Source organism: Cygnus atratus, chromosome 5 (assembly GCF_013377495.2).
Source record: "Cygnus atratus isolate AKBS03 ecotype Queensland, Australia chromosome 5, CAtr_DNAZoo_HiC_assembly, whole genome shotgun sequence".
NCBI lineage: Eukaryota > Metazoa > Chordata > Aves > Anseriformes > Anatidae > Cygnus > Cygnus atratus.
Genome location: NC_066366.1, coordinates 55742348 through 55769628, shown reverse-complemented (window position 1 = coordinate 55769628; position 27281 = coordinate 55742348). Strand labels below are relative to the sequence as shown.

Below are 27281 nucleotides of genomic sequence, written 5' to 3'. Positions count from 1 at the left end.
CAACCAAGGGAGAAAGAATTCTAGTGTGAATTAGCCCTGCCAAGAGTAACTCACAGAGTTCTCCAGCACCACTGTGTTTCTAAGGTTTTATTTGGTAATGTAACAAATTCAAAAAGATCATTCCTTCAAGCATGCAATTTAATGGCTCTCTTAAATCATTAAATCTCAATAGAAAATTAATGAAATAAAGCATCCAGTTTCATTTTGCAATTATAATTTGCAACCTTATATAATTAAGCCTTTTGCAAAATAGGCTTGAATTATAAACTGAGCACATGTTTGTATGAATCTTAACTGGGCAGAACTGCAAAGGTAACCAAAAAGAAAGGAATATTACAGGATCTGAGGACTTGAGATATGGAAGATTTACTATCCACAATTACCAATAAAGAACATAATTTGCATAGGGAAAAGTCCACTATTTCATCCATCACTGCTTCACCTTATTTTGCATCTCAGACTTGTTTTGTGTCACCAAGCCAGAGGCTAAATACATTTAATATGCATGCTATTGCCATGTTGACATGGAACTAAGCAGCCCTGAAATGTCTCTCTTGCTATTTTGTGGAAAACATAACCATAGCTGGAAATTAAGGAAAAGTATCAAAGACTGCGGGACTGACCAGCAAACACTACATAGATGAATATTTAAACAAATAAGGTTTATGTAATTTGGAATGGATAATTTGTGGCTTGATTTTTATTTCAGACAATTATAATATTGCTAGAGTTGGGGAGAAACAACCAAGACTTGTGAGCTGGCAAACAAAAGAAACAAAAACTCTCATGTCCACTTATTAGAGGTGTACAGGCTACCCTGAAAAGATGTGAGTCCAGCCTGCTGTGCCCAGGGCTCAGAGGATACCACTGGTCAACACACCTTGTAGCAGGCAGCACCGTGAAGATGGCTGCCTTCAGAGGATGGTACAGTGGCACCAGCACAAAACTTACACCCCACTACAGAGCTCCCATGAAAATATTCTCCTTCAGCCCTCTAGTTTTTTCTTTTGTTAAGAAATCCTCATCCCTCAGCACACTGCTGCCTTTATTTTGATTGTATTTATCTGATCTTTGCACTGAAAAACCCACAATGTATTAAATCACTGCTTGGTTTTAATTCGATCTTTGGAAGAACCGCAACTTTCTGCGCACACACAAAGTAAACACAAGAATTTACAACTTAATAAATGTATCTGGTATTCAAGGATATCAGTACAGGGACCCTCCAGAAATTCTAGATGCCACATTCCCCTGCATACAACTCACTGTAGTACCAAATTTCAACAAGTAAACATGGTGCATCCTTTTCCAGGGATAAACCACATAAGAGCAGGGCATCCCTTGTAACCTATGCAAAGTCATAAAGGTATTTGAGCATCAGACTCTTGCTCTCACTCTCCTCCATCCTCCAGCTGTAGAATGAGAAAAGCATCTACCCCCCTCACAGACATCTTAGGAAGGTAAGAGAATGCAGTGCTTGGATGCTGTGCTGTTAAGGCTACGAAAGAAGACAAAGAGGGAGGGGAAAACTTCATGCATTACAGACCCCATTTGACCAAATGGCTGGAAAATACTTGAGATGGTGCCATTAGAAGCACTAGCTTTATATTCAATCTGCCTGTAGTTACTACAGCTGGCATCAGTGGGAAATGAGCACCACGCACAACTACTGCCTAACCAGAGAGCAAATGCAGCAGAAATAAATGCTGTGATGGACCAAGAGGGCCCAGGGCTTGATTCCAGTTCCTAAAGTTTGTGTGTGTTTGTAGACCCATTTTTAATTGCTTTGTCTCATCAGGGAAAACAAGCATCTGAGCTGATGGTCTTTGTTCTGTAAGCTATGAAGTGCTAAGAGAATGTAAGTATTATCATTGCTATTTATTTTACCCTTTGGTGTTTTGCCTTTCTCCTGATTGGTTTGTGATGACTAATGTCAAAACTCTCTTCCGTTATCTCTCTTGGGCAAAGAGATAATATGACATTTAGCATTGTGCACCACAGGCCATCCTCTCTCTTCCTAACATTAAGATCACTTACATAGCAAGAAGAAATCGTAACAATAGATGTATCTTTTATTCACAGATAAAAACTGAAGCAAGCTGTTATAATACATATTTGTACAAAGGACTTGAAAAAACCATAAAAAGGAAGATGATCAGAAAATATGATTCATTATGAAATGTGGTATTACATACACTATTAAACCTTTTCAAAAGTATTTGTTTGGCAACAATTTATCAATAGTTCCCACACTTAAGTGGCCTCCTTCAAAAAAGCACAAATCTCATGCAGCATGTATAAACTTGATCCTGAGGGTTTGCCTTCCTTAGAAAAACTGTAAAAAGATATACTATTTGTCTTAAAAGTTCAAAATGCAAATGCTATATTTATAGTCAAAACTATATAAAAATATGGACCTAACTTAACATTTACAAAAACTTTGTTTCCTTTTTTTTTTGTTTGTTTTATGGTTTTGGTAATAAACATAATTCTCAATTCCTGCAGTCAAAGAGGAAAAAAGAAAACCAAAACAAACCACAGTGCCCTTTGTAGACATCCTCACCTTAAGTTAACGACTCCAAAAAGACCAGGTCTGTGATAAGTGAGGTTAGTAACCAAGAAAGTAGGTAAGCAGTTAATATATATCTATATATGTATATATAAAATGGAAAACAAACATTTATTTTGATCTGAAAAAGTAATAATACAAAACCTGAAGGTAAAACAATCATCTCAAAATGCCATAATACACCTTTTCAATAGATAAATGTTCATAAAAATATCTTGAACCCTAACCAAGAAAACAATTATAATACAATTTTAATTCTGCTACATAAAACAGCTTTTCTATGAAACAAGAAGGCAAGTTCAGGTATGAAAACATAATTTACTTATTGCTTTTGCTACAATGCTGTTTTTTGTGGTTTTTTTTTTTTTTTTTTTACATATAGTCATAAATACACTATACAGTATAAAATATTTCGTAGGAATACATTTTGTGGTCTGCTTAGGTTTGCTGGCTTTAATTCTAGCACCAAATACAAAAATGAAAATCAAATGATCTTTAAAGGCACTTCCATTGTATGTTTGTTTTTTAATGTCTTGGTTTGTAAATTTCTTCGCTTCCATCTGGCAGAAGCAGTACTTGTTCCTACTTTTATCTTTGTACAGTTCAGGTCACGTTGAGGCACCAAATGATTTATGAACATTCCCATCCCCTCATCTGTTTCTTTCTCCTACAACATTCATTGTTGCTTTTTAGTCTTCACCTTTCCTCCTTCACTTTCCAGCGACTTCATCTCTTTACTTCATGTCGGACGATCCAGCTTCACTTCCTTCAGTCCCTTAAAAAACCTCTCTTCAAACTTCCACTTCCCTTACTCCATCTTGTACATCTGTTATTCCAATATCAAAACACGTCACTATCATGATGTGTGACTTGCAAAGATTAACACACTGCTCCAGTTCCTCTGTCACTTGTTCCAGTGCCTCGAGGTATTCCTGTGACTCCTTATCTAGATCAGGATCCACTTCAACTGTCAGACAAAAAATAAATAAAATACGTAAGACAAACATCTCACAGCAAAACAGTATTCTATCACAAGGGAGAAAATCATGTAGAGGACTATCTTACGTCTCTTCAACTAAGAAATTTTTTCACTGTGTTCAGCAGATGCAAACCTCTACCTGGAGGCTCCATTTAAGCACAGCACTCAATCTGTGAGCAAATCTCATGCCTCAGTTTCCCAATCATAACATGGATTTGGAAATATCTTTTCCTTCTTTGGAAAGAAGGATAACGAAAGATTATATAAATATTAACAAGAATCACAGTGAGTTTCCACTGTATTTTTTTTAGTTCTTCCATTTCTGATACTATCCAGCACTGAAAAAAAAAATATCTGTGTCGCAGAAATGCTAATGGGGTCACAGAGTACTTTAGAGTTCATTTCAGCAGAGTATCTTAGCAACTGCTTATCTTTGTCAGTGGGACTGCTCACATGCTGAAAAATTGTTACATGCTGATCATACTACTATTTTGCATAAGACTTACAGTCTTCTTTCCACTTATTTGGATCCATCATCAACCTGCACTTTGTCTCCTCCAACTCTTCCTTCAAAAACTCATGCTTTGCCTTTACTTCTCTGATTCGCTGCTGGCGCCTCTCTAGTATCTTCAGCTTGGTATGGAAATACATCAGACCCTTTTAAAACACAGAAAAAACATTTCATGAATTTACCTGTTATGAGCTGACCTCTGACAGCTGGACACAAATTGCCTCCAGCTCACTACTTATGAGTTAGGAGGCAAGGGTTTTTGTTGTTGTTGAAGTTGGTTTTCAGTGGTGGTGGTATTTGTTTTTTAATTTGGAGTGTAAATTAATGGCCTCCAATCTAGAGGAACAGCATACTACATCACTCGAGCATTTGTTGCACTTCTCTGAATTAGTAAACATCTCCAATATATTTTGAGATTACTAATGTTTGTAGAGGAATTTTTTTCCAGTAGTGCAAATGATAAAGCCTAATAATAATGTAAGGGTCATATTTAATCCTAAGACATATGAATTCTTATTTTCTTAAAAGTATTCCTACCTTCTCAACATCCTGGAAAGGCTATTATGAAAGAAATGGGAAAAAGGCATCAGAAGAATATAGAAATTCTTGTCTCCAAAATAGAATTAGCTGGTGTTTCCCAACTACAAACAAACCATACTCAGTGTATCCCTGACTTAACAGAATCCCGTCATTTACATAAAGAGTTAATGACCCTACAGTTCTACAGTTGAGAAAGGCTGTAAGGTTTCATCAACTAGGGTAAGATTATAAAGTCTTCTCATAATATATTAATTGGTAACTTCCATTTACACCATCAGTCATGTTAAACACAATTAATTTTAGACAGTAATCATTTTGATTTTCTGTGTTAAGGGTACCCCAACATATGAATTGTAAAATTAATAATTATAGTTTTTTAATTGCAATCATTTTCCTGAACACCATTCCAGCATTCAAGCAAGGATTCTGCCTGTATACTGTAATTTGTCTACAGTTGTTGTAAAATATGTGCTGACCTCAGTTTCCTCTTGTCTGTGTCGCTGTAATCGTTCCACATCATCAATCTCATAAACTTTAATTTCAAATGGCTCTTTTAAAGTGCCTGGCAAAGGTGGTAGGTCAACCCATTGGCCAGTGACACTCGGTTTTCTTCCTAGTGAGGCAGCATCTGGCAATGGAGCAGGAATCAGTCTACGACGCTGGAGACCTAAAACACAAAAGACAAAAGTTCCTCAGACTCTAGGAGGACTAACAGACTGTAGAACATTACTGCAGCAAATTAAAGATCTAGGTTCTCCAGAAACTTAGAAGAAATGCTTTTCTTGCTCTTCTCCTTTTAGTAAAGTACCCTCAGGCTGCTGACTGCATTACTGTCTTGGCAAAATATTTTCCTCTTGGTTTACTGATGGGAGTAAGAGCAGTTCCTCTTCCCAAAGCAGATGACTGAGCCCCAGTTGTTTATTCTCTCCTTGCAAAAATATTTTTCCTGGATTAATTTATCTTTGGTGAGCTATTATGGTACTCATTACCTTGCAATGGACATGTGATTGTGAGTAATTTCAGACCGATACTGATAATGACAGACAAGTCAGAAAATATCCTGCTCCTCCAGTTAAAGCCAAGAAAGACTACCTAAGATCCCCTTCATTGCATTACTTCTTTGCAAAGAGCCAACAGTTCTCTCCAGAACTACCAACAATACTTTAAGGAGCTAAATACCAGTAGTTTTCAATGACACTGTGGAATTAGGAGGTCTTCAGAAGGCAGCAACCAACCAAGCTGCAATTTGAGTCACCTCCAATGTCCAGGCCTATCACTGACTATTTGCACTAACATTCAGAAGGTCAAAGCATGACAAACCTCACCGATTCCTTTTTTTTCCCCAAATAAGCAGCAAACCATTACATTGATACAATTGCCAAGACTTGTTTCCTACAGCAGAAGCTGACTTGTGTCCTTCAAAAATGCTGTTACTTTTGCATACGAGAGCTGGCACTTTTTTTTCCAGCATTTTTTGTGGTAATGTCTCTCTCTTCATTCTCTCAAAGATTGACCACTACATTACATACATTGAGGATGAGTACACACACATGGGGCTGCTCAGACAATGTTAACAAGCCTGCTGTCCAATCCCTAGGCAAACAGGAGGACTGAAGGCCACCAGAAACAAACTGAAATGTCACGTTAGCAGGAAGTATAAACAGCTTTAATTGAAAACCAACTCAGAGGTAAGGAGTCTTATTACTTCTGGTCGTCTTGCCAAAGGGAGCATATCCAACAGACAAGACACTGTTGCTCAGAGGAGAGTGCTCCCAAGGTAAATACTGGGCCTGAGACCTCTGCAGGAAAGTAAAATTCATATTAAGGCCATCAAGTAAGCCCTGCCACAAGCTTCCAGAGAAAATGGAGACAAAAGTCCTGCAGGTAGCCCTGAGAACAATACACCTCCACAGATACTTGAAGAGTTACCTGGTTTACATAGTCTTAAGAAAAATATCCCTTATTCTTCATTACATCTTTGTTAACTTCTAAGTAACAACAACAATCGTAAAGGGAATATTTTGGAAAGGGTAAGACTTGATTCTACTTCTACAACACCTGTTCATCATTCTCACGACCCAACTTATTTAGCTTGAATCACCGCTATTTGCCTGCTGAAATCAACCACTGTAGCTCTGATCTTGGAACTACATTGGTAAGAGCAGGATTCTGTCTGAAAAGAACATTGAACAGGTGCAGTAAGACTTATACACTAAACAGACAAACTTAAAGTCCTTCCACTGAACCAGCCAAAGTCCAAAGTTGATGTCGTTTCTCCAAAGATGAAGTTCAAGGATAAGGGAACAAGGTATCCAGCAACATCCAAGGGAGTAGGATCTCTCCACAGGATGGGTTTCCCTTCCAAAGCTTCCTTATATGCAGAGACTGCACAGCTAAAACACAGTTTGGAGCAATGTAAGCAACATCAAGAATCTCTAACACTTGGCAAAGATTACAATATATTTTAGGCCAATAATGGGTCTGCATCAAACATTTCTTCTAAGAAATATTTCACAAAGTACCTAGAAATCTTTTTTCATGTATAAAATACATTATGGTCTCAAAGTCTAAAGCATTCCACAAAAGTAATACATAATTTACTGATATAGAGTAATTTCAATCGGAAAAAGAAATAGTTTGTCATTTTTAAAGACCTTATAAGCATTTCCTGAGGCAAAAACAAATAGAAATCCATCAGTGGGTAATGCCTTCTCAATATGTGCACAAATTTTACAGCTGTTAATATTGATTTGTAGGAAAGGTTTAATAGGTTGATATGCTATGGAAAGAGAACTGCAGCAAAATGCTGCACTAAGTTTCCAAACTGATTTATCACCTGCTGAAGCAACTCAGTTGCTTTGACCAGAAAGCACTCTGAGATCTACGTCAGTTTAACTCACTTGGGCTGGAATTTTTCTGGTTTCTGAGCCAGAATTGAGCATTATGGATATCTACAAGGACTGCAATAATTATCCTTTTCCAACCAAAAACTCAAATTCAGTGCATTGCTGGTATCAAATCCTACTATATTTCTACCAGTCAGTATGCTTAGGTTGCTGAATGAGGCTGCTGGTCATTAGCTACACGGCACCGATTGTTACCGATTCTTTACGACACTACAGGACTTCAAGCTACATCAATAAAAATGAGTACTGTAACAGCAGTCATACGATCCTGATTCTGAATCTGGCTACCACCAGCTTACATGAAGGGGGCATTTACATGTGCACCACCTGCGAAAGCAACGAGGAAAGGCACCAGAGAGCAGAAAAAAGGACCCGGCACTTGTACACCCACCTTTCCACAGTGCAGTCAGAGGCATCTGCCTTGGCACAGTATGTGAGCAGGAGCCTCTTCTGAACCAATCCCCCCATCAGTTTGCTATTGTTTATACAATCTACACGTGTACTCTAGAATTACATTATAAAGCCACTACTACAGAACAACACTATAATTTTGCGATTAGCTGGTAGCAGTAATGTAGGATTTGCTTGCATCTTGCATATGCACCCTTCTGGTCTGCCCCCAAGTCCTACCTTTAGATAACCTAACGTGCACCCAGCAATCCTCATTAATTCACAAGTGCTATTCTCCCCTCCAGGCATATTCCCTTGTTTCCAAATGGGAGCCCCAGCCCACCTCACTGAAATTTTTCTCACTAACTCCCAGCATCAGAGCTCCTCCTCTCCTCACTTCCCTTCTCTCCCCATTCTCCCTCAGCCTGCACAAGAATTTCTCACTTGATCCTCACAAAAGCTATCAGCACCCTCACTCTTCCCAATCCACCCGTACACCCTCCTAATCTGGGCCGTCCTGGTGCCGTGCTCGCCACCAACCCTGCTGAGGAAGGCACATACCCCTGTCTGCTGACAGCCATCTGCTGCCTCCTCCCTCACAGGGAGGCTGCCGTCGCCCCAGGGCACACGGCACCTCTCCTGCCCTCTCCGCCGCAGCACCTGTGTCACACCTGCAGCTTTGAAGTGAAATAAATGACAAGTAGCTGCTGTCACAGCGATACAAGCACGCAAGTGCATGCAGGCAGTCCTGGGCTTTGAGCTCCCCCCAAACCACCTCTCCATCCCAGTTGGAGGTGCTATGAAAATCCCCATCCTGAGGGACTCAGCAGCACACTAGCGGCCACCTGGCTGCCCTCCCCTTCCTTCCTTACCTGTTGATCGTTTCTTGGGAGACTTGAGGCTCCTCATCCGGCCCGGCGACGACATCCCACTTTCACTCATGGAGTCATGCGCCGAGGAGGCACTGCCGGTGGCCTCGCTGTCCCGAATCATGCTCTCATAGCCACTGCTGCCACCGCTGTGGTAAAAGAGAGCCGTCCTCCCCATGGCTGGCGGCAGCTCCCCGCTTAGGACGCTGCTGTTGTCACTACCGTGCCCGCTGCTGTACCGCTGAGGCCGCCGGGGTGCCGTTATCTTGCTGTAGGGAGACGGCAGCACCGGGACCTGCGACTTCTCGTCACTGAGGTTAATGCCGCTGTCATTGCCACTGTCAGAGTCAGTGGAGCCTCGGAAGTGGCCCACCTTGACAGAGCCACCTGACACCAGCTCGTTCACACGGCTGTTGGCCGCCCTCATGGCCTGCTTGGTCCCCATGATGGTCCCTCGGCCGGGTTTGCCACTGACAGGCTGCACGGAGCGGGGGGCCGCCTTCCCACTAGGGGCCACACCAGAGCCCTTCCCCGTGGGCTGCGCCAGGGACTTCACGGAGGAGCTGAGAGACTTTGACCCACTGGCAGAGAGGCCCCGGTTTTTATTCCCGCTGGCTTGGACCTTCTGGTTAGCTGTGGGTTTTACCTGGCTGTTTTTCCCAGGTGCAGGGGTGGTGAAGGGTGGTGGTAAAGCCACACCAGAGGCAACAGGGGGGATGCCCAGCCTAGGGACAGAGCGTCCTGTCCGGCTGTTTCCGGGGTTCCCACTTTCCCTCGCCACATTTGCTTTGGATCCGACTGATGTCAGGCTGTCACACCTCTCCAGGGACATGTGGCTTCCATAGCGGTGCACGGCTTCACTCTTTGACGCCTTCACCTTCAAGCTTGATGTCATCTTAGGCAAAGAGTGGTCACCCTTCAGGTTCATTCTACTGCTGGCACTTTCACTGAAGTAAGACCCAGCTTTCAAACGCAAATCCATTTCATCCTCAGCCTTTGGTGTGGCAGCTCTGGCAAAGTCCAAGCTGGTGGCTTTTCCCCCACCATTTCCCAGAGCAACAGGTTTCTGCTCCAGGCTTGATTTGCGTACGGGAGGTGTTGGAGGTGTTGGCCCACCTGGCCTGGGCAACAAGCTTGACTTCTGTGGCACACTCTTCTTTCCCAGTGAAGATTTCAAGCTGCCAGTGGCCATGGGAGCATCCGAATTCCCTCGGGTGATGGCCTCCGACAAACTACTGTTAGCATGCGATACTGGCATCACTCCCAGTGTGGTGGCTCCTCTCTTCAGCTGTGGCATCTTCATCACAGCTTCTGACTTCTTTGCAGCTCCGCTGGAGGATTTGCAGGCCATTTCACAACCATCTACAACCCTCTGCGAACAGGTGAGCATAGTCTGTGACTTCGTTGGCCCAGATGCTGCACCAAAATACTGGGCAGCTTTTCCTGGCTGCTTCTCAGTACCAAATGTGTGAGATTTTGGAGACAGCAATGCATCTGCAGGTTTCGTTTCCAGCTGATTATCTGTGCGCAACAGCCAGGGATCTTCAAATATGCAATGTGGATTCTGCAGCTCGTTATAGCTAAGGACAGTATTATTGTGGATTGGAGACGAGGTAGTTTTTGTTTTCCTAGGAAGACTAGAATGTATTGTTTCTATTACAGGTGTATCGCAAGAATTACCACATTTTATTTTTACAGGCTGATCAGTGACACAAAAAGCACTTTTAATCTGAGATGCTTTGGTAGTTTCAGAGGTTTGAGGGCTTTTGCCAAAGCCTGAGGACAGCTTGCTAGAATTCATGCTCTCACTGTCCAGTTCAGAGAAGCAAAATCCACTGTCATTCAGAGCGCTTTTTAGGGGGACAGATGAATTGGGTGAATCCAAGTTGAATGGTTCCTCAGACTTGTTACAGCTGTAAGATGACTGAGCAACAAAACTGTCACTAGACTGGGCTCCATCACTTTCAATTGTACAGATGCTGACTTCACTGAGCCATGAACTGATGGAGGAACGTCTGCTGCTGGTAAAGGGATCCTTAGCAAAGGGCACAACAATATCAATATTTACACCAGTAGAAGTTTCCTGTGAGGTATAAGCATCAAACTCATCGTTTATGCTGCTGATAATACTAACTGGCCTCGAACCTGATGCAAGAGCCTGAAGGGAGCAGTCACTGTTAAAGCTAATGATACTTGAAGGTCTTCCGTTATCCATAATCCCGCTGATGGACAGTTCTTCCACCACAGTGAAAACAAGTTCATCCTCTCCATTCAGCTCAACAGGCTGCTGCAAAGTCACCGTGGTGGTTAGTATATCCCGATCAAAACATTTACCTCTGAACGCTGACCGGAAGCTGTGTACCTCTATAGCACCTGACTGATTCTGGGCATTACTACCAACCAGAAATGTGCTTCCTTGGGGGTTCTGCTCAGGTTTGTTTGCCATCTGCTTGCTCATTCCCACAGGAGGAGTGCGAACTGCACTACTATTGTCCAGCTCCAAACTCTGAGCACTGGGGCCTGGCACCTGCTCTTTCTGCTGTGGAGGCGGGGGTGCTGGGCTTGGCAAGGGTCTCTTCGCATACAAGGACTTTTCTTTAGTGACACAGCCAGCTGTAGCTTTATTCTGCTCCAGATTCTTTGAAGGGCTACACCTTGAGGACTGCAGGGAATCAGTGATTGTCTCTCTCTCTCCCTCCAGTACTGTTATTTTACTGTCAGCTCTGCTCTGTGGGTTGGAAAGCTCTGTTTTCAAGTGAGGTGTGTTCTTCTCATGACAATTACCATTGCCACCCTTTGGTGCAACAGTCTGGAAAGGGAGGTTATGTCCTTTTTTTGGAGATGCAGTTTCTTGTGGAACTGGTTTCTTAAATCCTCCAGAAGGAGGAGATATTTTTTCCTTTATCAGTTTAGACTGTGCATTTTCTGTACCTCCAGGCAATGGACTACAATTGGACGCAACAGAGATTTCTCCACAAGCAAATCTGATGGGTTCCTCACTTCCATCAATGCACTCTAACCTTTCTTGCAGTTCAGCAAAAGTGTTGCATTTAAAATGGTCCTTGTCAGAACTCCTACCAGTAGCAGAATTGTCTTTACTTCTCTTCTTGTTCAGGGATGGGATTATGGGAACAAACTCCGGAGGACCTTCATTATCTGTCAATTCCCTGTCAGACAAAGCTGCACCATTGGGACCAACGTAGATGACAGTATCACAAGACTGTTCACTGCTAGAAGAATAATCAGGATCACTAGATATACTCAGGACAGGAAGGTCAGGGTCAAGGGCAACCGTTCGTGGGTGGAATGGTCGCAGATGGGGAGGTCTTCTGACATGTCCTTCTTCACATGAGCTCTCTCCTCCAGACGAGCTGGATGCATACTGCAAATGATCAAAAAGTGAAAAATTATTAATGTGAATTGATACATCGGTATACATAAATGCACGTTATTGATAAAAAAGGTAGGTTTTCTATATAGTCTGTGCTGTGTGTACGATTACAATTACATCTAGAGGAAAAATATTAGTGTGAATTAAAGTAACAAGGTCATGCTACATAGATTTTACTGAATTAGGAGTAATCTATCACACCTTTTCAGATAGTTTACATTAAATATTATACGTTGTCTTTCTCCTCAACAGTTTTCCATTTCTTCTTGTTTTTTAATTAACACAAATTGAAGCTTTTGAGATAGTTTCACATACAAGCAAAGAAAGAATACATTTGGAACAAAAAGAAAGGGAATTTCAGGATTAAGGATTGAGGGTGGGATGATGGCTTGGTGCCAAGTCATTTGTCAGTTCCTCTCCTGAGCTTTTATGCATTTTGTATTATTTCTTACCGCCAAGAAATCCCACGTTCCCCCACCGAGAAGCTAGGAAAACTTATTTTCAAATGAATTAATTGCAGCTTGTTTGTGCACCAACCTTGGATTTCTTCTTTCTCATTCGGTGGATTCGTGATGCAAGCTGAATGGTGGTGAGAGTTTCTGCATAATTGACTGGGGAGTCAGAAATATGCGCAATCATAGTAGTTCTGCAGTTGATGTTTCCAAGTGATTCCCTCAACAACATTGTCAACTTGTTGTCCCTGTATAACAATTAAAATTAGGATGGTTTAAAGAAAAAACTATTATTTTTTTTTTGCAGATTTTTACACCGCAAGTTGTGCTTTCATTCTCATAGGATATATACAACTATGGTACATGTCAGTAAGAAATTTCTCTTATTATTTGACCATACTTAAAATGTGTCTAAACACACACATACAAAGATAACAAGCATTTTGACAATTTATTTGCCTGTGTATTTTTAGTGTAAGTCATTTTATTTGTTACTTGAGACAACTGTAAAACGATTGATAACTAGTTTAGTTATTTCACGTCTATCTCATACTACCCAAGCAGCTCACGATTGCTTTATTTTTACCTGAGCAGACTTTGCATCTCGATATCTAAGCTCTGTAAGCTACATGCAAATAATTTTGATAAGAAAAAAAAGTCAACAGAAACAGTATGAAAATCCTAAACAAATAACATTAGATATCAGAAACATATTATCAGTGCCATCTTAACCAATCTAGTTTCCATTCTGCCTGCTGTGCTCTGCTCTGACATCGCAAATGGGAAGCTAAATTTCTCTGAAGACTTTCTTGATGATGCAATCATCAGCTATGGAAAGCAAAGCTGACAGAACAGGTGACATTTTGTCCTCCATGGGTCCCAAACACATGTACCCAAGGCTCCCTGGAGGCTGCTTCCATCACAACTCCGAGCTGGCTCAATATGTGGGAACTACCATCAAGTCTATGCTCACCAAATTACAGTAGGTGACAAAGTTGAAGATCTGTCCTTCCCTATTCTAACACATCCATCCTGTACTCCATCCACAAATGTAGCAACTAGCCTGAGGAAGTTATCTACTTTCTGTTTAATACAGAAAGAAAGAACACCTGTTTGAGATGCAACACTAGATAAAATGACATGATTGATAATGAAGGAATGATGTTATAAAGACAAGTAGCAATTAAATTTAAGGACAGAAGGCCAACTTCTGGTAGGAATGTTTACATTGTGGATCTTGTCTTTGGGCTGGGCTCTTGACAGGTGCATTTAACATAACATTATTTTCAAGTACACTCAACAAAGCAATATGCATAAATGTTCACTTCTGCTAAACTGTGCAACATGGTGCTCATCTTTTTTTCTGAATTTCAATATAATTTCTACATTTGGTAAAAGGAGACAAAATTCTATGAAATTTTGATGGAAGTGTTTACTATTTCTGTCCAGCTGGCTGAGACAGGTCTAAATCCAAGACCCAGGAAACAGAGGACAGAAAAAAAAATTCACCATTTCTCCCTGCATTTTTCAACAATCAAACTGTCTTAACCATATGACAATAACCATACAATTTTTTGGTCACTTAAGTAAGAATTTCATGTTACTATGTGACCTCTAAGCATTCTATGTACACACACACACACACACAGAGGTAGATAAATAGATATATCTGCAATATGTAAGCGACCTTAGAAGACATATCTCTCTCTGACAAAACTTCCTTTAATTTCATCTTAGGTAAAGAGTGATTTGCTGATGCAATGCAATTCATTGTTAAGGTAACACCAGCCACAAATTTACGCTAATACATGCAATAATTCACTTACTTATATGGCACATGCTTAGCACCATTAATTAAGGCCAAAATTACATTGCCCAGGGCAGAGAGAGACAAACACAGAGAGCCTCCTCCATCTCGGCTCTTGCTCAGCACTTTTTCACAGCTTCCTAGATCAATGAGATGCAAACGGCTGCGTCCTCCAGACACTAAAACAAAAAGGGGAAAACCAGTTGTACATCATGTGTTTGCATGAGCTCAAGCCAGACTGGGTATTCAAAACATATTTAAATGAAGAAAATAATGAATACAGCACGGGATAATGATAACATTAAATATTAATAGTGAGGAAACCAGGTATTAGCTACAGCTACTGAAGTTATAGGTAGACTGGCTTGAGGGTTCATTTCACTTTTTCTTTCTAAGCTTATTGCAAATTATTGTTAAATCAACCCAAACTGAAGTAATTTAAAAATAAAGAACATGGTGAGAAGATTCATACTTCCTCCTTTGCCACTCTTCTCCATGCGATACTGGTATATGTGAAGAGTAAAGAGCATGTGTGAATTTCTCCTATCTTCTTCCTCACATTCAGGTTTGCTGGTACTTCTGGCAGCAAGTGCAGCATCAAGGAAAAATGCAGCTTTCTCTGCTGTCGGGGCCCTTAGCTCACTTTGGTTTTGAAGCTGGAACATAAACAAGAGAATAACTAATTTGCACAGGAGCTTTTTTTTTCCCCCCCCTGAACTGGATAAATCTCTTGAGAACTTAAACAAAACAAATATTTACACCATGGGAGCAGGGCTTATAGATTAAAACCAAAAATTTGTTTTTACTGTCTTAAAAATTTTCATAATTGTAGTCAGATAAAAAGAAATAGAAAGTTTACGGAAGTCGGACTCAGAGAATTTATGTTGTGATATCCATTATACCTGCGTTCCACATATTGGATCTTCTCTCAGATAAACTCCGGGAGACTGGCCATCCTGAAGGCTGCCACTGGCTACTTCAGCTAACAAATCCTTAAGGTTTTCATCTTTGCCACTGATCTCCACAGCAGATACTCTAATAGAGAAACGTGTCCCAGTTTTTTCTTTACGTTCATTGATTAATTTGAAGAGCCAAGAAATTGCACAGGGGATGATACCAAGGCTTTGTGTGGAACTATCTTTCCCAATCATGGTAAAAGATTTTCCTAGAATGAAAAGACAAATGTGAACTTAATTCACCATTCTTGTACAAGACACTTTTTCTTCGTATTACTACTGGCACATTATATGCAATGCCATGTGCTACACAGATAATGGGAAATAACGTGCAAAAATGCAAAGTATTTAATTATTAATCCATTACTATTTATTCAACTATTTTTGCCATTTTTGTAACTCAGACCCACAGCAAATTAAATTTTAAAAACATCTCTGATCTTTTGATTTTCATCACAATGCACCTATATATAAACTCGCTCTTGAATAAGCTAATCTGATGTTACATTTTACCTTTTCAAATTAAAACTTACAATCCCAGTGTAGAAATAAACCATGATAAGTTTGCAAAGCTAATTAAAAAGAAATTCTAATCTATTCATATACTCCAGGTTTATTGTTCCAGGAGCTGACAGCATGTAATTACCAGACTGACATAGTAATTAACTGTAACGAATTTGGGAGCTCACCAAGCTTGACATGACCAAAGCAAAATATGCAACCATCTGCACCATTCACAACAGACTGGATTACTTCTGCTACTGTTCCAGAGCATACCTCAGCCTGAAACAAAGATTAGAGACAAATAAGTAAAAGCATCTACTATGTTTTTTTTGTTTGTTTGCTTTTTTTTTTTGTCTTCTTCTGTATGAAATCAATGGCTCAATATTTTTGAGCCACATTATTCTCCTTATTTGTATGTCATCAGTCCTATTATTTTAGTAACTATACTATCTTAAAAAAATAATAAGATCTGCTACTACAGCCTAAAATAGTTTTCAATTCTATTAAACTAATTCTCTTGGAATATTGATTCTATGACTAACGTAGCAAACTGAATGCTATCCAACTAGGCTTCCTGCTGGTATAATAGCTTAGCCAAGGCTATTCAGCAATAGTAGCAACTCCACTGAAATTAAGCTACTCAACAGTGCTCACAGGAATTAAAAAGACATTCATACTGGAGAAAATGCATTAAGATCCCTCAATAAGATTTCATAGAATCACGTCTTCCTTTTCCAGGGGAAACAGCATTATCAATAAAGAAAACTTGCTGAAATACTTGAGTGTACCAAAACCAGTTTATCCACATCAGTGAAGGTCTCAAATATACAATATGATGATCTATTAGGTATGGCAACTGCGGGGGGCAGTGCTATGTGTGTGGTGTGTTAAATATGTAACTACAGTGAAATGATAAGGCTCTGTTTGCAGGTGCACAGCAGTGAGCTTGCCTTGAGCAATGACACTTGCATAAAAGTGGCTGGGCTGGCCAACGCCACCCAGAAACACCACAAACAGGCCACCCAAAAGGTCCACCACAAGCACCTCAAAGAGCCTAGCCCAAAGCAGGCATCAGCAATCCAGAAGGCTGGTGCCAAAACCAGCATAGAAGGTGGCTGCGACTGGCCAGCCCACTTTGCAGCAGGGATAGCAATGGGAGTTTTATTATCTGTAAGAAAAAGCCACTAAGTTTTAGACTAATGTTGAAATCACTATTGTGAGAGGCACATACCATCAGTACCACAATCAAGATAAAATAATCAGTCAAAAACAGAATAAGCAAATTGGAAAAGGGAACGAAAATATAAAAGCTCCCTAACTACTTCGGTATAGCAGTAACACAGGGTTAGCTGTATCTCTTCTCCTAACAGCGGTGTTCAGCAGTTAATGTTAAGCACATGCTCCTTGCCCACTGAAGACAGTGGAGAAGGACATTCTTCATGTCATCAAGGGGGTTAAAACTTAACTGGAGTGAAAAGTGAACTTCAAATTGGCTGTGTCTTTCACTAACACAAGAGAAAGGCAAGAAGATAATTTAGTCACTAAATCCATCTCCCCAGCTTTTATTCCTTAATTTTACATCTTGGCTAAACTGAAAATGTAAGAGTTTACCCACCTGTCTATTCATTACTGTGTTTTTTTCCATGCACTAAGGCAACTCATTTTAATATAAATCCTCAGAAAAAGATGGTACTCTTAAGGCAGAGAAAACACAGTGGCCATAAGAATCATCAAATCGTTTAGGTTGGAAAAGACCTCTAAGTTCACCAAATCCAATCATTAACCTAGCCAAGTCTACCACTAAACCATGTCTCTAAGCACCGCATCTACACATCTTTTGAATACCTCCAGCAATGGTGACTGAACCACTTCCCTGGGCAGCCTGTTCCAATGCCTCACAACCTTTTCAGTGAAGAAATTCAGTGAAGACTCAGGAGGTTTATGCAAGTGATTTCAATACCTGTGAAGCATCCTGTGGGAAAACTGCATCAAAGGCAAACATCTTTGGAACAGCAACAACACCCCTCCTGTGACCTATGTTGGAAGGCCCACTTGCCGCTGGATCATAAAGAGTGATTTGCTTTTTTCGTGGATCCACCTTTAGGAAGGACATGGATTCAGATGTTTCATGTGCTCCTTGAGAAGGACAAATTCTTACCATCACTTTCACCTGCAAAAGTTCATAAGAAATTGACAACTTTAGTTCCCAGCTAAACAGATGCAAAGCATTCCTCCCAAACCCGCTCCCCCTCCCAAGACATGATCATTTATAATATTTAGGCGTGTCAGGACAACCGTGGGACAAAATCAGAGCCAGATTTTCCAGACTGGTTTCCACCCTGGGGTCTGCACTGAATTAGCTTTTAAAGGTGCACTTTGTCCTTTTTGTTGACTCTGTTCCAATTTCAACATTTCTATTTCTAAATATCTGATCAGCAGGTATAATCCACTGTAGGTGTAATACCATGCCTAAAGAAAAGGAAACTCTAGTCTCCTACCTTCCATGTACTTAATGTGACCAAAAGTACAAACTGATCAATTCCAAAATCCATGGGAATAACACAAAGCTGAGAGAGCTAGTGCATTCAAACTAAATCTGGAAACTTTCAATTCCTTTTTCATGTTCCCCTAATAAACAGGTGCCTCTCTTATAGCTTTCCCAGGCAGATGCCTTTATGCTGTTATTGCTAGGTAGTTTGGTGGTTAGTTGAAGATTTTATGGCAGTTTCAAAGAAGGGAAGGAAAAAAAAAAAAAGCATTAAAAGGTCCAAAATCTTGAAAGGAAACTGCTCACAAAGTACATTTTATTCCTACACATGGCATTTTAAGACATCATTTTTAGACAGCTCACACATGTTGGCTGTGATTTCCCAAGCAGCTTATGGGAGCCAAGTGACCGGGTCTCACTCAAGTTCAGCAAAGGCTGCACACCTGCTTCTTTTAAGCTTCCTGGAAATCATATTCTTATTTTGAAAAAATGTGAAATACTGCCTCACACCCACTTATGACCATTTATCCTTATGAAATGCTCTCAGGTCAGAACCAGTGTGTTTTACACACCTGGCACTGCAGCAAATGACTATTACAGGAGCAGTGAATCACTCCGCCGATCGTCAATTCTGCACTGCCCAGCAGATCAAACTTAGAGGAAAGCAATGTTCAGCCAGAGTGACTCTCCCTGGCCAGTAAAAAAAATGCTTCAAAAACATGCTGAACAACAGCATTAGGTCCTTATCTAACTACCACATGTTCTCCAACACCAGCGTTAAACGCAGTTTTGCTGGGTGAAGAGCCTCCATGGCTGTAATGCACCACATGCAGCAGAGCTGGAGCAATTCGCACTCTTCAGAGCACCCATCAGGATGTGCGTCTTCTGCAATGCAACTACTGACCCTAATGAAGTACAGTCCTCCTTTTACAGTGCTTGCTTCTGATTTGGAAGGGAAGCAACAGATAGCAACCCTCCCCCCCTTCTGCAAACCCACTAGGTGAACCCACCAAATAGAGCACGCTGATCAGAGTTGCTGATCTAAGGCCAACCTCTAGCATGGAGGTGGATGTTGCATGGGGACGCTGGGTTGGAGAGCATACACTGCTAACAGAGACGGATTCTCCTGTTTTTGTAACTTGTTACTGCTAAATTTAACCTTAAATCTTCCAGAACAATTTATCTCTATGTTCTGAGAATATTATTTCATTAGAATGGTGTGCATTTATTATGCTGTCACATTCTTTTTGTCTTTACAAAAAAATGCGCTTTGCAGTCAGCACCTCCCCATCAGTCCTGCATCCAGAGAAATAATGGTAAAGAAAGAACCAAAGCTGAAAAATTGCTTCAGCGAAGCACAAGAAGGAAATGCAGTCCTCCCAGCATTGCAACAAACAAATACTGGAGCAGGCTGAGCCACCCTTTAAGACTGCCCTTTATATCAGACAAGACGAGAAGGTGATGGCATGCACACCTGCACTCGGAGGGTGCAAGTGAGATGTAGTGCCCAGACCAGGGTGATTCACAGCACTAAGCACCATGCTGAACTGTCCCTGTCTTTATCAACTAGGGATGGTAGGTAACTTGAAGGTTTTCATTTAATTTCTCAGCTGTTCCATTTTTCCAGCTCCTCCTTTCTGGGGGGCTAAGTTGCATGCAGGCATCCCCTGCACAGTCACTAAGGGGTATGGCTGAGCACCATCACAGAAAGTATTTTCAGAAAGTGGCTATAAAAGCTTTTCCCCAACATTTTTTCCAAAGGGCTTAAGAAACAACTGACCCACCCAGTAAACACCGCAGGAGGCTCCACCAAAGGCAGCAGCAAATTCTTCCACCTACCAACTCAGGCAGTCCCCCCTTCTTTTCACTTTTATGCTGATATGAATATGAAAACATAGTCCCAGAAAATAATTGAACCTTAGAATAAATGAAACAGCTGCTTCAAAAGCAAAGTGCATCAGAGGTGACAGACTCAAGGCTGTTTCCCCATAAAAGCTCCACGAAGCCAGCTTTGTGTATTAGCCTGTTAGCTCAACCTTGACATGCTACCAAGGTGCTCAGAAAAATAACTGCCCTCAGGAAAAAAAAAAAAAGAAAGAAAAATAAATACATACATATAAATGCCCACTTCTGAGTCACTTGATTAAAATTAATTTTAATATATATGCTATTTAAAAAAATAAATCCCTAAACAATCCTTTCTTTTCTCTCTTACACTTATTATTAGATTCTAGCAGCCAGAGCTTGGCTAAGAAGAAAATTGGTCTCCTCCTGACCTAAACAGCAAGTTTCCTCCATCAGTGTTATTCCTCCTAACAAAAAGGTGACTTAACCCACAGAAAAACCTTGTGTGCCAAATCAGCTTTTTGAGACCATCTCTCTGAAGCAGAAAGGTACTAAAATCTCTTCTCAAAGGGTATCAGATCCCAACTCTTAATGGGCCTCAAGGGTCATCTTCATTTTCACAGAGAAAATGAGCTTTCAAGACAAATGGGAGGGGGCAAGAAAAGAGCAGCTCGAGGGAGTTCCTCTTCGGGTGTTTTGTGTATAAATGCTGATTTGCAGAGTAGAAAAACAGATTTCAAATTTAGTTTCTTTGCCCTCTAAATCCATCTACATTTCTTTGCCCTTTAAATCCATCCACAAGTGATGGCGTAATGTTTAAAGCTACCTATCAGAAATTGTAGGGTTATAATGTGTCACTCTTATTCACAATGCTGAGCTGCCGAACTAGGCACTGACTTCACTCAGAAATGAACTAAAAATGCTCATGTAAGTACCAACAAGAATAAAGCTTACTCAAACCTATCGCTTTGCAAAAGCAGAAGCTAAAGTGCAGGCAGATCCCACATGCAGGCACATGCTTCTCAATATGTAGAAGAAAGATTTGGTGTTATACATTTTTATTATTCTAGCCCTCCTTTGTTCCAGGAACAACCTTAATTGCCAGGTTTGTATTCAAAGCTCTGAAGTTCAACCCAGTACTTTTCTGTGTTGGGATAGGAGGAACACGGCAGAAAAAGCTGAGTACTGTACAGCCAGCATGGTTCCTGCCTTAAGGATCAACTTAACTGCACCTTCCCCTGGGTCTCTTAATCAATTTTTAATACAAAAGGCATGCTTACTTGCAGAGACAGCAACTTGCAGTGCAGAAAATCACCCAGATACAAGGGCTTTTAGTGAGGGAAGGACTCAAGAAAACACATGAACCCGTAAATCTTAAAGTAACTTTGGCCCATGACTAGACAGCACAGTAGCAGTATCTGTACTGCACTCAAATGCTTTTATTTGCTTATGAAATGAATGACTAGAACTAAATGCAATAACATGAATTTCAGGCCCACTCAGAATTACATCCTCTGTGGGCAGTTACTCAGCAGTGCGGCCAGTTCTGGTGCTCAGCTCCAACTGCAGCAGTACCAGCTACTGGTAACACTTGTATGAAGTGAAGAAACCTTAAGAGAAGGAATTTAGAGGAGAACAAATGAAGAAAGGGAAAAGTAAGACATGTCTGAAAGAAAACAAAGAGGAGACCTAGAAGGAATGTCAACAGGGGGACGGAGTAAAAAAAAAAAAAAAAAAAAAGCAAAGAAAAACGATACAAATAAGGTGATTCCGGAAAAGTAATCTCAGGATCAGGGCATCTCTGCCCTGACCACTATTTAGACTCTGTAAGGAGAGCTAAGATCCCAAATCCTTCCTGTGATGGGTATGACTCTTCCTGTTATAACTGCATTTTTAGTAACTCCTTGTAATTTTCTTTTCTGTATTTCTTCTTCAGTGTCACAGACAGATGCTGAGTAAGAAAAAAGAATTACAGGGAAAAAGTTCATAAAGGATACAAGGATTTGTACATACATACTCAGAGACACTGAATACTGGACAGAGGCTCAATTTTAATGAGCATGTTGATAGGAAAAGAGGACAGGTTTGTATCAGTTCAATTTTTGCAAATAAAAATAAAAAACATTATGGTACATGCACATTATTAACATTTTTCTCAGTGCCTGAAGACAACCTAAATCACACGATTCACTGAAGTATCTCAATAATTAACTGACTCTAATCTTGGGAGTTTTGTACACTGGGGGGTTAACACTCAAATGAACTTTCCAAATTCATGTTTCCGCAGGAACCGGGAGGTCAGCAGAATTGCTGAAGGAAATCCTATTAAAATTAAAAGTGTTTGGAAAAGAAGATGGTAAACACATCCTGAATATGCTGATAAAATACAAAGAATTTAATAAATAAATATATGCGCATGGAATTTGGAAAAGCCCTGGAAATGGGTGGCATAAAGTCACAGGCCCACCCACCCAGCACAACAATGGGCGTAATTTAAACCAACACTGGCAAGGATGGAAGAAAGATTCATAGCAATCAAGGATTTTTTTTTCTCTCTCTCTCTTTTTTTTTTTTTTAAAGTCTATCTGTCAACCTACAGTGGAAGTTGGGAAAAGAAAGGTTATAAAAGCAAACACTTGCAAGCTAGAATTCACTTTCTCCAGCCATGTAAGGGCAAATCACATAAATGGATGCTGAAGCATAAAAACAAGTCATACCACTGTTTTATGCATGCATAAACAATGTTAGAGGAGACAAACTGGAAAAGGGTAGACTTCTGAAAAAAATAATTTGCAATCAGAGAGAGGCAAAAAAACCTTTATGTGAAGGACAATGGCTACGACTAAACTCCATATAGTTTTAGAAACACCTGATGAGGCCACCAGCGAATGACAGAACCACGCAGCACACTTAAATACTACTAATTTGTGGGAGTCCTGAGCCAAAACTCTAGACCTTGACATCTTTGACCCTTTTTAAAGTCAAATATACATGTGCCTTTAACAATTCTGAACTAAACACTGACACTTCTCAGAAACCGAGGAACACACATCCTGGCTAATACAAGCCCTTCCTCCTCTTAGAGGCCATTGCTACTGTTTACCCCATTTCACACCTAGGGGTTCCAAGGGGAGACCTTCTGCCCCATCCCCATGTGATGGTTGCTGTTCCCATGCTGCGACCTCCTCCAGGAGCACTGGACACCCCTCTTCGTGCGGACTGGGGGACTTCCAGACCTCCCCCCACATATTGAACCAGCTGGAGCTGAAGAAAGCAGGATGAGGGTGTGACAGCAGGACTGCTCAAGATAGTGCAAAACATCAAGGATATGTCAATGTCAAAAAGCAGGTTTGGGAAAAGTAAGAGACAGACCAAAAAGCCGTGAAAACCAAATTTCAAGGCAACTCTCTGACAGCAAGACATGAATGTGAGACTGATGGCCAGAGGCAAGCTAGCACTTTTTTTCTAATACAGCCCTCATATTTTGGATATGCTGAATTGAATGGAGCTGCAGTAAAGCCACGCGTCAATGAACACAAAACTCCTCAAAGACCAGTGAGGCAAGCGTCATCTCAGAAGAAATCACATCCACGACTGAATTTTTAGAGAAAAGAGCCAGTGATAAAAGAAAGAATGACAATCCTACACAATTTTAGACAGAAACAGCCAAGAGACTAAGACAGCCAGGTTCACATTGATTATTACCCTGTAATCAAGAGAGATGGAAGGGCTATCTACACTGACACCAGACAAAGGGGAAGGACTATATCACACTTGAAACAAAGAACCAGATGATTTGGATTCTGTTCCTAAGACTATCACAGACCTCTACTATATGTTTTAAAGGATTAACACAAAAACTACTGCATACATCAAAAAGTTCATCATTTGTCTTTCATTGGAGCAAATACTCTACACAGTTTAATTTGGGGCAGACATGTAGACAAAAAAGACCACTTATTCACTAAGTAATGACTAGACTCCATGGCATTTTGAACGCTGAGGAAATTAAGACCCTGACCCAGCCAAATATGTTAGCACAGGCGTAACTGTAACGTATGGTACCTCCTTAGAAATGAATGGATGTGTAGTGTTCATGTGTTTATAGTGATGCTTCGTTAGCATTCGATGCTTATGCAGTTGTCAAGTTTCAAATTAAATAGAATGACAAGGAAAAAACAGAAAGAATGTATTAAAAAGCATATAAAATTTTAAAATACATGAGCTCAAGCTTTTTTTCCCCCCAAAATAAGCTCAGACTTTGTATTTTGGGAAAGTGCTGGCACTATAGGGGAGTCCATTCCATAAACATTGGTCATATTCTACATTACAGTAGTATCATAATCCCTAAATGAACAAGCAATTTGGTCTTTAGCAATAAATGTCATTATATCAAATTTGAATAGACATTAAATATTCCCTTGAAACACACGTTTGACAGGCAACGTGTAGCCAGGAAGTTAATTTTGTCCAATGTTCACAAAATGGCGCATAACAGCAGGTTAATTACATAACTATGCTTAGACATCCACCATTCTGAATTAAGAATTCTCAGCAAGATATTACAAAGAATTCGTATTCAGTTGAAGGCCATTTTCCAATGAAATCACTTGTTTTTCAACTACAATGTAAATCAAATTACAAAAGTCCTAGTTCAGAGCCAATATTTTTCATGGATTTAATTGTAACTGACAGATATATAACCCTTGCTAAATTGGTTTACTGTGGGTAGTTCTTACAAGCTTTTCATATACTGCCACTACCAGTGGATGGCAAATTTATATGCAAAATTGCTATGCTAGCATAGACCATTTAGCTCCCCTGGGAGAACCTAAAAAAAAATCGCTTCTATATTGTACTCTATTAAAGAAGAATTGATTCTCCACTCCCAGGAGACATGAAGAAAACTATTTTATTTTTAAAAATTGAAAACAAAATAGAAGAAATTGTGTATTTTAATCTGATCTTTCACATTTTTTTTGTTGAAGCAGCTCAACGCATTTCAGCAGGAAGGTATGAACCTTGTCCTACACAGGTCTACATACATGGATTGAAGAGTACTTAGTACGATACGTGATTTATATCAGAAATAACACTCTAGTCATTAGGAAACAAGCAGCAATAAAGATGACAAAATTAAGTACCTATTTGTTATCCATCATCAAACCATTCTAAGAACCAGTGAATGGGACGTATAGCACACTTAAGAAAACCCTACATGACCAGTAAATCATATTAGCAGTACCTTAGCTGTGGCTTGGTAAAGCATAAATGAAAGTAAATGTCTAAAACACACAAATGGAGACCAATATGTATATACCTGTCCAAGAAACACGTCTGACAACTCAGGTTCTCTTTAAATGCTCCACTTCAATTGTCTCACATAGGAGGCTTCTGTCATTCTAACATAAAAAAATTGACAGGATCCTTGAAAGAGACAAGCACTTAAAGCTGCTGTTGTAAGTGATGCAGTATTATAAAGAATGAGCTGAATAGAACTGCAGAAAAAACATTTTGCATGAAAAAGGCTTCCTACCATGCTAAAGAAAAATAGCACATTAGAATGCTACACAGCAGCCACTGTAAAAAGGATGTCTTTTTTAATACCACAATATGATAAATTATCTTAAGTAGCACATTAATGTCAGAAATTGAGCATAATCTAACTTCTTTCCAGTGACAATATTAAATGGCTTTCAGACGTCTTTCCTACTATTCTGACATTAAATTTAATAACACCCAGAGAGACCACAAAAATGATTCAGTTACAAGAATCATACTGTACTGGATCATTGCCTTTTAAGTAGGATTCAGCTAAATGATTTGGACTCTGATGTTTTTGGCACATTCAAGACAAAGGTATGAAATTTGCTATGTAACATTTATTAGTAGTGAACATAATTCCTCTCAGCATTCAGTTTGTATTGGTACTAGGATTTTTGTACATGTGTGAGGGTTTGATTAAGGTTGATTATACAAAACACGGGTGCCAGAAAGACCCACAGTTCCAAACATTATTTATTTTAAACTTTTTTCTGCTTGGTGTTCCTGAACACGGAAAAATCCTGCAAGCACCTGGAAGAGTATATAGTCTTTTGCACCCTTAGTAAAGAAAAGTATGCAAAAGATTAATTAAAGACTTGAATCACAGGACAAATCCACACACTCCTGATTAAATTATGATAAGGGAAAAATTGGTATTTATGAAATGTAAAAGAAATTAGACATTTACTACTCACCTTCCAAGACAGTACTTGAAACAATGAGAAATTAGAAATTGCAAAAGATACACATAGGATCTCTGCTGTAGTAAGTCACTAACAACAAAAATTAAAAGCAGTATTTCATCACAGCAGAACCGTATGATATGCATGGAGAAGATACATTACGAACAACTCTAGACCTTGGGCTCACATCAGTAATTGTGTTCAAGTGGAAGTTCTAGCCATCACAGTCTTTTCACATTCCTGCCTCCTCCAGCAGTTGTGACAATACATAGTTACTGCCTGCTATAGTCACATAGCAAGAAAAAGCAAGAATTCAAACCACTTCCTTCCCCTGAACACCCACTGAGCTCACAAGTTAAGACAGGGTCTCACAGTGACAGGATCTGTCAGCCGGACTGATTCCAAATCATGACAGAAACAACCAAGGTAGTCCTGATGCTGCCTATGCTCCGTTCAGTGACTTAGATTCAGCTGTCCTCTACCTCGGATCAGAATAGCTCTTATTCACATGTTTAACTCTGAAACCAATGAAAAGGACTTAATGCGTGGGAAAGTTCTCCACTGAACCTGTGTTTTGGCCATAAAGAAGTTTCTTTATCAGGATAAGCAAATGGTCATGGTAGGGCAGCTTTGAAAATGTGCATTAAATAAGGAACTTAAAATTCCAGGTACAGATGTTTGGTGAAGCCTTTTTTTCCAAAAAAAGTTTTGGTCCAGGCCTGTACTGGCAGCAAAGCACACCATTGCTGCTCCTGCCTGCACGGGAAGAGCTCTCCTCTGAGAAGATCCTCTGGAGATATTTACATGGGAGAGGAGTGGAAGTCTTTGTGTTTCTTCAGTTCTTACC

The 27281-nt window shown here is 40.2% G+C and overlaps 1 protein-coding gene across 1 annotated transcript in view; it reads right to left on the bottom strand.

Moving 5' to 3' along the window:
- Positions 1-2051: 2051 nt before the first annotated feature.
- The window catches only part of KIF26A (kinesin family member 26A), a 100278-nt gene continuing 75048 nt past the window's right edge, over positions 2052-27281 (bottom strand). Inside the window, exons 6-15 of the mRNA XM_035551152.2 lie at positions 17835-18044; positions 16060-16153; positions 15317-15579; positions 14887-15070; positions 14434-14593; positions 12693-12855; positions 8768-12146; positions 5076-5266; positions 4055-4205; positions 2052-3536 (exon numbers count right to left, since the gene is read on the bottom strand). Coding sequence (XP_035407045.1) covers positions 3361-3536; positions 4055-4205; positions 5076-5266; positions 8768-12146; positions 12693-12855; positions 14434-14593; positions 14887-15070; positions 15317-15579; positions 16060-16153; positions 17835-18044 — 4971 coding nt within the window. The 3' untranslated portion in view covers positions 2052-3360. The remainder of the gene's footprint in view (positions 3537-4054; positions 4206-5075; positions 5267-8767; positions 12147-12692; positions 12856-14433; positions 14594-14886; positions 15071-15316; positions 15580-16059; positions 16154-17834; positions 18045-27281) is intronic.